This window comes from Frieseomelitta varia, unplaced genomic scaffold, assembly GCF_011392965.1.
Source record: "Frieseomelitta varia isolate USP_RPSP 00005682 unplaced genomic scaffold, Fvar_1.2 scaffold_240, whole genome shotgun sequence".
Taxonomy (NCBI): Eukaryota; Metazoa; Arthropoda; class Insecta; order Hymenoptera; family Apidae; genus Frieseomelitta; species Frieseomelitta varia.
The window spans coordinates 195,563-206,286 of NW_025109969.1; the positions used below are offsets into that span (position 1 = coordinate 195,563).

General features: G+C 35.6%; 1 protein-coding gene across 6 annotated transcripts in view; it reads left to right on the top strand.

Annotated features, from left to right (window-relative positions):
• Positions 1-10,724, top strand: part of LOC122527954 (calcium-activated potassium channel slowpoke) — a 137,288-nt gene that overhangs the window by 88,000 nt on the left and 38,564 nt on the right. For 5 of the 6 annotated variants that reach the window (XM_043652575.1, XM_043652579.1, XM_043652580.1 and 2 more), the window contains exons 9-10: positions 2,485-2,640; positions 7,257-7,369. In XM_043652575.1, the coding sequence (XP_043508510.1) occupies positions 2,485-2,640; positions 7,257-7,369 (269 nt within the window). Of the gene's footprint in view, positions 1-2,484; positions 2,641-3,057; positions 3,171-7,256; positions 7,370-10,724 lie in introns of all 6 variants that reach the window. The other variant, XM_043652578.1, reaches the window with a different exon arrangement.

The window sequence follows — 10,724 nt, forward strand, 5'->3', positions numbered from 1 at the left end:
GGGAATAGTAAATTAATTAGTGCAATATCATAACAAGGTATCACTTTTCACGAGTATTATAACTCGAGTATATTGCGTTTCTTTTTTTTTTTAGTTGGGATATTTTTGGTGTTGTACTTTGAAATTGAATTGAAACTTGATATTTTTTACGAGTCGTACTTTTTTTTTCTTCAATAGTAAAATTTAATCTTTTTATTTCGAAATCGTTAAACAGACAATTGTTGATGAAATCGTGCATTTTCGTTTTTTAAAAACAAGCTCGAACGCGAATCAGTTGTCAGATCACAAAATGAATCTGCAGTTTAAAATGAAGTTAACTACTATTTTAAGATACATTACATATATGTCCGTGTATCAGAAAAAAACGCAATTACTTTTTGGGCGATCCAACGAAATTATTTCGTTCATTCAAGAATTTTCTTTTCTTTTTTGACAAACAATTTTTTTTAATGGAATGACTTGCACTGGAAGTTTTATTCTTAAATATTTTTTTAATTTCGTCTATTACCTTGTTATTATAAAATTGTTACATCTGAAAATACAAATGCCAATAACGACAGCGACGAGAATTATTTATTAAAATTTCACTTGCAATTTGTCACTGTCTGTTTCCAACTTGATTTTTCTATCTAGATTATTCCATTTATATTTATCTTGTTTCAATATCGACGAGAAAAAAAATGTTTGAAAAATCAAATCCCGCCAGGTGAAGAGAATCGAGAATCTGTAACCTCCGTTTGATTTTTTTTATTTCTTTTCTTTTTCTGAATGAACCGATTAAAAGCCGACGGTGCAATTTATCCAGCTCGTCACCTTCTGATGAGCGAGCTGGTGGGTGGAGCGTAGCTGTGAGATATGACCAGGAAGGTCGAGGCACTCACGAGAGCTCTAGCTCTGGTGCAACGCCTCTTGCACCCAATGATTATTGATATTTTTCTTGCGTGATCTGCTTGAAATCACATTTCTGTTTTTCTGGTATCTTTCTGGTGACTAATGGACACGCCAGTACTGCAGTGTTCTCTTATACCTCCGATGAATTTTATTAATTTCAATTAAAGTCCGAATCAAACGAGTTCAAAACTAATTACTCTATCAATTGACAATCAATATCAAATCTTTGCGAAAATTTTTCGACAAGCCTCTCTCTAGTCACGGCTTTCACGAGAATTAAATTCTTAACTTATTAAGGGGGCAGGACAGTTTTGACGAGCCTAAAAATTACGAACACTTTGGAGGGCTAGTAAAAGAAAAGCTACATATTTGATTGATATGAGCTTTTGTGATTTATTTCAATCCATTATGAACTGTAAGAAGAAACATTAAAAGAGAAAAAAAGAGGGCTCTTGTTTAACTTTTTCTAAGGCTATCCTTTTACGTAACTTTTTTTTACATTGCCTGTCGGTGTGCATGATTCCAGCCAAACAGGATTATCTGCAACAAAAAGGCGAGAAAAGTTCAAAAGTAAACAATATTCTCTAGCGATTGACGATCCAGCATTTTCATTTCTGTGAAAATTATGAAAACAGCAGCTATTTGTTTGTCGATGTGTCGAATTTATGCCAAAAATTTCTACGTTTTTTGTTTATATTCTTGGAAATTGTTAAAAATTAAAAAATGCTCGATCGTCAATCCCCAGTAAGTGTTACACCAAAAATACGTACCACGTTTCACAGTAATCGGTTGGTTAGATTCCTAGATATCTTGCACAACGTTTCTAAAAACCTAGTTTCGAGAAAAACGCTTAGGTTTAAAGTTTCAGAACGTCATTTTTCACATGTACCCTTTACTTACTTTTTTTACTTATATATCGCTGCTCACAGTTCTTACAATTCACGACTAAATTGAATCCAAGTCTCCTAATATTTGATTCACTAAAAGTGATATTCGAATCACACGATTTACACTTTATAATACTACTTAGAGTCGTAAACAGTGATACAAATTCAATGATTCTGTATCCGCGGATTATTATTATCCCCTAAAATAAGTCGTTTGAAAGGCTAGGACCTTTTATATCTTATTTCTAAGACTTCAAACTACTATTTAAAACAAAAAACAAAAAAAAAAAAATCGATTTTTTGAAAATTTCAAACTATCCTGACCTCTTTTAACCTCTTGCGCTGGAATGACGTACCACGCACGTTGAGAATTTTTGTTCCAAAGTCGCAATATTTTCTCAGTTTTAAGTATACTTAAGTAAAACTTAAGTAAATAATAAATTTATTTACTTAAGTATATTTGTTTACTTAAGTAAATAAATATATCAGGTTACTTAAGTTTATTTACTTAAGTATACTAAAATAATAAATTTTGTTGCTTCTCAATGATTTCTATCCAGTGTTATCGTACCGGCGTGGCCAAAAAGGAAGCGACGAGTTGTTGTACACGGTCGTTTGGTCGCTCGTTATGGTCCGCAGTCAGTTGCCAGCGCAACTCTGGCAGGCGTTACATTGGAATAATAACGGGCGTAATTCTTTTTCGCAGGCCTACTTATTAAACATTCCATCATGGGACTGGAAGCAGGGCGACGACGTGATCTGCCTGGCCGAATTGAAGCTGGGTTTCATCGCGCAGTCCTGCCTGGCGCCGGGTTTCAGCACGATGATGGCCAACCTCTTCGCCATGCGTTCGTTCAAGACGGTCAGTAGAATGTCGTTCTACGGACGACAGACATGAAAATCTGCCGATCTTTTTTCTCATCTATGCATGTGTGAACAAGGTTCCTTAGGTTTTTTTCACTGTTTGACTGCTCACAGTGAGTGTGCTCGCGGCTCTCTTGCAATTGTAACAACAGCGAGATACATCTTCCCATTTCCAAATTCTCGTTGCTTTCGAAATTCACAACGATACAGCGTGAAATGCTATTTATCGCGTTTGTGAGTATTGTTGTTGTCGAGCGTTTCTGTTTTTTTTTTTTTTTTATCGCGAGTATGCAAATTGGATCAGGAGCGAGGAAACGGAAAAGAAAGGACACGTGCCACTGTGAGCAAAAACGCGCGAATCCGTACATGCATAGGAGCGTGTGTAATTTAGAAATGGTTGGTTGATTGGTACCAGTCACCCGATATGCAGGCTTGGCAGAATGACTACCTGCGTGGAACTGGAATGGAGATGTACACCGAAACACTGAGCCCTACCTTCATTGGAATGCCCTTTGCCAAAGCCACTGAGTAAGTCGGTCCATGACCAATCCAACATCCAACAGATACCTGCATATCTGATTCAAGAGACGGAAGTTCTGTGGTTCCGCTCGTTTGTGTGGATAGATCGAATTAACAAAACTCGCTAAATACGATAACCAGCCGTTTTTTTTTTTTTTTTTTAGATCCGTTTAGTTGTTTCGCCAAGTTCCTAATAACTCTGAACAATTGATTCGGACGTGATCGATGATTTGCCGAATCCGAGAAATACGCAGCACATTGTCTAACAATTAGTCTTTTGTTTATAGTATTATATCTTTGGTTTCCTTGGCGAGGAGTATGACATATTTATTGTTTCCGAATATACGCTATATACATACGTTTCAAGTGTGCTCGTCTGATTGTTTTTATAAATATTAGAAATACGAGAAAATCTTTCAGATGCGATGGTTATTGTTTAAACATTATCAAAGTGAGGCTTCGACTTGGCAATATAGAACACTGCGTGATATTTTTCTTACTTTCGTTGAAGAAAGTAAGGTTGAATAAGGGAAAGACTCTGTTAACAATACAGGTTTAATAAGAAAGTTCTTTTTTCTGTACATTGGCAAACCTTGAAACTAAACTTTAAAAGTTAATTTAAAAGCTCAACAATAATTTGTGAAAAATACACATAGCAGGCAGTCTTGATATTTTAACTGCAAGAATATATAATAAAATAGAGAAAATATAATATAAATATAATTAGATATATATATTATAATGAGATATAAATAGAGAAAATATAATATAAATATAATTAAGAAAGAATATATAATAAAGTATAGAGTTTAAAAAATTTAAACGTGACTTGACTTTCCAATGTCGTCTCAAGGTCGATTGCCACCATGATATGTAACTCTTGGTACCAATATTTTTTCGTATTTCCAACACTTAGAGGAATAAATTAGGTGAGTACATTTGAAACGAACACACACAGTGTATTTTTATCAAAGTAACAATCAAGTTACATTTATTTGCTCGAAATATGTGTACCCCTACTTTACGAATTATCTGCGTATTTCTTTGGCCTTGAATCCTCGTGTTCTTTCAGTAACAATCCTGTTTCTGTCTTAACGATTATTAACAAGAGCAGCTTCGATTCGAGCTTCTCAGTGAAATAATATTAACGAATTAATACGAATTCTTTTTTCATAACAAAAAATTGTTCATTTATGAAATGGAAATATTCTTGATTTTAAGAATAATATCAACGAAAGATAGGTTTAATAAAAACTTTGAATTTAAATATAATGTTAATGTTAAATTATTATAAACGCATAACGATGAAATTGAACGATATAAAATTCCAATTACTTTTGCCGAACTTTCTATAGTATTTAATAATCTGATTGGTAAAAATTGCGAATTGCTGAGCACGAAGGAACGTAGTCAAAGAACACAGATGACACGATTATTCTTTTCACTCTCGGTGTTCGGTGTTTTTAATGAACGTGGAGTCTAGAATCTAGAGTGACAAGTTAAAAAGTGCTTTCGTCGTTAAAAAGAATATAGTTCGTTGGAGAATTCGTTGTCTCGGTGGAAAGTAACGGTGGATTCGACCAGTTTTTCGCGTTCGCGCGTTAACGACCAGGCGGAATCACTGGAAAAGTATTCGCAGTCTCTTGAATCGGAAAGAAAAAGAAAAAAAAAAGAGAAATAAAAAAAAAAAGGATGATGAAGCTTCGCCTCGCCTATGTCTTTCACTACGCTCCACTCCGCTATATACATATTATATGGATTATATCTATATATCTATATCTATATCTATAGTACATGAACGTATTAACTGTATATTGTACAGTACCGTATCTGTGCTCTACACCTAATCGATGTAAACCACTTTTAATCGCTTCCGTAACGTTTTTTTGTATTTTCACTCTTCTTTTTATTTTTTTTTTTTCTGTGAGTCCTACGTACGATATCGATTCGACCGGCGAGTATCGCCTGGATCGCAGAGTACTTGATTTAAATTCAATCTGACTAATTTGATAATTACTTAATTTTTTAATTAAGTAATTTGATAATTATTTAATTTTTATTAAGTAATAAGTATAAGTATAAATAAGTAATTTTAATAAGCATTCAATCTGACTAATTTGATAATTACTTAATTTTTAATTTAGTAATTTGATAATTATTTAATTTTTATTAAGTAATTTGATAATTATTTAATTTCTATTAAGTAATTTGATAATTATTTAATTTTTATTAAGTAATAAGTATAAGTATAAATAATTTTAATAAGCATTCAATCTGACTAATTTGATAATTACTTAATTTTTAATTTAGTAATTTGATAATTATTTAATTTTTATTAAGTAATTTGATAATTATTTAATTTTTATTAAGTAATAAGTATAAGTATAAGTAATTTTAATAAGTATTCAATCTGACTAATTTGATAATTTATTTTATTAATTCTAATAAATAAAAATTAAATAGTCGTTTTAGTCCAACAATTTCTAACCGAATAATCAAATTCTAATTAAAAATAATAATTTCTAACAATTTTAGATCGTCCCGTTGTTGTTTGTCGGATATTTGAAATAATTTGAGACATTTCAGTTGGTGATATTTGAAGTTGCCTACGCGAGGTAACTTTGTTCGTCCTCGAGCTCTTCGATAGGAAATTCAATCTGCAATCTGTCATCCCTCGTTCTTTTCAAGCATCGTAAACGTCAGATTGTACTGCAGAAGCGAACTATGAGATCGTTGAATGAATCATCGACGCTCAACTACGAATCGTTAAAAGTCAACTTTGATCGACCGTATATTCAGTACGCGGATATCCTTGCGCGCAACAACATTCTTGAAATAATTCTTCCCATATGTTCTCATACTACTCGAGGCAATTTACGAGCGTCTAAATCTCGAGATTCAAACGAACTTGTTCCACGGTACTCGTTCCGGGTTCGAGTGTTTATCGTACGTAGGATGAAAGATTTGCAACAACAGCGAGCATTAACGGCAAGTGGACGATAGGTAAGCTATTAGGAACAAATAGGTGTCACTTCGACTCGACTCGATTCGTTCGGTCTCGAAATCCGACGATTCTAATGCTTCAGGAACGAACGTTAACGCTTGCACGTGAGCAGCGGTGAAACTAGTTATCACTTAGGGCATTCTGCATTCGTGCATAAAATAGCGCTCGTGCCCGACCGATCGAGCACAATTCGATCGCCAATTACGAGCGGACGAACCGCAACATCTTGCAATCGGTCGGCTCGATTGTTAGGCACAGTTCACGTGCGTGTTATCGAACTGTACATCACGATCCGTCGAGAACGATGAGGGATGGTGTTAGCTCTACGTTCATATCTCATTTGTATTTGGAGTACATCCAGCGCGAGACGAGCGAACGGAAAATTTTCAGCGGGCTACTGGCTCTGCTCGTCCTCGCCGCCAACCGCCAGTGAATGAACCGAAAAAAACACGATGCGAGTGTGACGTGCTCGCGCGTAAAATAGTCCGTGCGCACGACGAACCGTAGATAGATATATCTCCGTAGGAGAATATTCGATATTGACCACTTGCGCCTGGCAGCTGACTGCGGACCATAACGAGCGGCTTTAAATTATTGTCGAAGAGTGGTCGAGAAATTAATCGACGAGTGAAATAAATTTATTTATCTGCTCTGCCCTGATTTCGTTTTCACTTAAATATGACGATTGTGGGACAAAATTTCTCGTTCTCGACGCGCGTCATTCCAGCGCAAGAGGTTGATCGAACATTTCTCTCTTCCGGAATGCGAAAACAATTGGCACACCGTGCGTGCCAATTGAATTTTAGAGTCTTTACTCGTGGTAAATCTGTCGTTTTTTTTTCTTTTTTCTTTTCTCTCTCTCTCTCTCTCTCTATTTCTCTTTCTCTCTCTTTCTTTCTCTCTCTGTTACTCGAGAAACGACGGCGATGAACAATTTCGCGCGAAATGTATTCAACCTTGTTTGCCTGCACGACGAGATGCAGACCACCGCCCGGTCAGCGTCCCTCCTCGTGCCAGGTCTCAGCCAGTCTATCTCTAGTTAGATGTTTGAAAGGTTTGATGACGTGGGGCTTGATTGGTTGGTGTTTCAGTCGCCGGATACTCAGGCGTGGCAGAATGATTACCTGCAGGGCACGGGCTGCGAGATGTACACGGAAACCCTCTCCCCGTCCTTTACCGGGATGACATTCCCCCAAGCCAGCGAGTAAGTTCTCGCTGCCATTGGTTGTCATACACACACACACAAACAAACATTTGTCACACAAACAAACTTTGTCAATAATATAATATCACATCATTCACATGCAAACGCAAACGTCACAACACGTACACTTACACACACACACACATATATATATATATATATATATATACAGAACATCGTAGAGCAATCGGGCGATCAGTACGTTTGCCAATTTCATACAATTTTCACCAAACACGTTCAAACACTCGTTCTAGGGAACTTTTACGAACGCCCTGTGTCGTTGCGTGTCACGCGAAGCATTTTACTCGATAACCAAGCGTTGACAACAACATTGTCGTTACTTGATCAGATTTATATTTCATTCGCTTCCGTCAATTTCTTATAGTCTAGAGTCTTATAAATCTTCCAACCTCCAACAGGTTGTAAATCAATCATCTCACGATGCGAATGTTGCACGTTTGATTTGTAACGTTTCAGGCAAATTTCTCGAAGCTCGTGAACTACGTTTCGTGAACTACGTTTCTCTCACAGAGAAACGACTCAAGGTGTTAATTAGAGATTCGAGAATGCTTCGTTTAACACGTGATAGACACGCGGACACGTGAACGTTCTCTTCCGCGTGCCACATGTACAGCGAAACATCTAAAGACACATTAAAAGGACACAATAGTGCGAGATTTTGTTTCTCTGCCTGTTATATATTGTTGATCTCGCACAATTTTTAATGTAACTCCTTCTGATACTCCGTTTGTGGAACGTGTACATATATATACTATTTATATATTACGTGCGCGGTTACGCGATTTCTATCACCCATCACCTCGGTTTTTCATCTTTTTTTTTTCTTTTTTTTTTTTCTTTATGTCCTTTGAACGTTTCTCCCTCTCCTACCGGAGTCTTTCTTTTTCTTCTTCTTCTTTTTTGGCTAGCTGTTGTTTTTTGTTTCTGTTTGGTAACTTTTTTGGTATTTTGAATGTATCTTTGGGATTTTTTACGACACAGTTGGGCAGAAATTGGTTTTATCGTGTAGTAACGTTCTCTCTTTCTCTCTCTCTCTCTTTTTTGTTTTTGTTTTTGTACATTCTTGTGTTAACTCGCTGGCCTTTGCTACCGATTTGTTGGAACAATTTTGCACCAATCCTTTTTTTTATACTGTAGAAGTAGCGATGTCAGATCGGTGCAGATTTCGTGGCCCCCATTTGATCATTTACTTTCTCTCTCGATATTTTTGTTTTCCCTATAATCTTCAATCTCGCGCGATTTTCAGGCTGTCGAAAAAAGAAATTTTGGTTCCAAACACTCGCGAACGTCGCAAGATCCGTAATATCAAATCAAATAGCGAGGAAAACACGAAGATAAAAATTATACGACAAGGTTATTGACAAAATTTTTTAAACACTCGAATATATTTAGTTCGACGAAATCTGCACGCCATCTACGAAACTGTATTTCGTTTTTTTAGTGACATCTTTTGCGGCTTCGTACGACATGAAATTACCATGAGATTTACTATTCGTGATACTAGTTACTAGTACATATATTTTTGACGTTTTACGCATAAGTTTCTGACGGGGCGGGTAACATGGAGAAACTGGCGGGGTTTTCTTTCTATTTTTATTCTTCTTATAGTGTGTGTTCTTAGCTGTAGCCGTTCTAATCTTCTCTTAACAAAACACGTTCGTTGTACACGCATGCCTGCTGCTCTCTACTTTATATCAGACGCATACATTCAATCTCGAATTCCGAATGTGTAACGTATTCGCGTGAAACTTCTCCCGAAACGAGTTTCCGCAATTTTTTTACGTTTCCAAGTAGGTTACTAATCCAATGTACTCCACGAATTTTCATACGTTCTGTTAGCACGTGACAAATATTGCTGGCAGAGAGCAGTCAGTTCTTTTAAGTGTATTTTCATTTAACTTTCAACTATTCTTTCGTAAATGCGATTTTCCATCAAACTCTTTTTCCTCTTTTTTTTTTCTATGTTCTGCTCGAACCAGTTAAAAATTCGATTATTTTAAAAATAATTATTTAGTTGTAAAAGAGTTAATTTAAATTTATTAAGTTATAACTTAAATATTTATTAAATTACAAAAGAATTAATTTAAATATTATTAAGTTATAAAAGAGTTAATTTAAATATTATTAAATTATAAAAGAGATTAATCTTTTAATTTAATATATATTTAGGATATTTAATTAATATATATTAACACTGGAACTATGAAAGTGGTAAAAATTAGCGATCAATTTGTAATTTTCCATAGAAAACTTTATATATTTATAACAGTGTATTTCTAAAGAATGTAAGTCGAATGATGTCTGGTAAAATATATACAAATAGAAGCTTGTGTCCTTCGTCGTGTATTACGAATTCTTTGTTCACTTGCACTTTAATTACTCTGTAACAGATTTTACTCTGTAACAACATTTTACACTCGTCGATAGTTCTAGTGTTAAACACACGAGATCTCTTCGTTTTTCTTCATTTCGATCAAGTACAATAGAATCTAATTATCTTGAGTAGTGTGCACTATCAGAGATCCTTCGACTTCTCCATTTAACTGGCAAACACGAGGATCTCTCGTTTGGAAATATCACCCTAATTTATTTTACTTCTTCCTCAATCTTGTTGATCAATTCTCTTCTTCTGTTTCCTGTCTTTCCCGTTTCTTTTCTGGACATCAGTACCACGCCATTTACTACTTCTTTTGTGACCGTTCCACCCCCACATCTTGATGCCCTTTCTCATCTCGTTTCTCTTTTTCACTTCCGTCTCTCTTTTTTTCTCTTCTTCTTTTTACCATTTCTGCCTTTCTTCCTTCACCATTCCTCGCGACGTCCTTTTCGCATCTAATCTTTACCATCTCCTTTAGAAATTGTTGTACGTTTCCTTCTCTATCTCTCCTGCACGAGTTCCTATATTACCTCTTTCTCTTTCTCCTTTTATATTTCTCTCTCTTCCCCGTCACTGTGTCAGCGTCACTTTGTCCTGGCGTTTTTTGCCCTTTGATTCTACCTTATTCCTTTTCCTCTGTCTTTCAGTTACTCTCTGTTATTCCATTCGAATCTCTTTTCTTTTCTAGAATCTGTTTCTCCGTGTAATTGATTCTTTCGTATATACAGGGTGTTTCGTGACTTGTGGGACCCACTTCGGAAGCTGATTGTACGCCTAAAAATAATGAAAAAGAGTACACATAAATATATGTCCCATCTGTCTTTATGAGATATAATGAATTTTGATTACTTTTACAAAAGATGCTCGAAATGACCGCGTTGCATTTGAAGACAAGCCTGCACGCGTCTTGTCATTCATCTGGTTACTCTCTCTATCATTCCTGGTGTTTCTCGAATT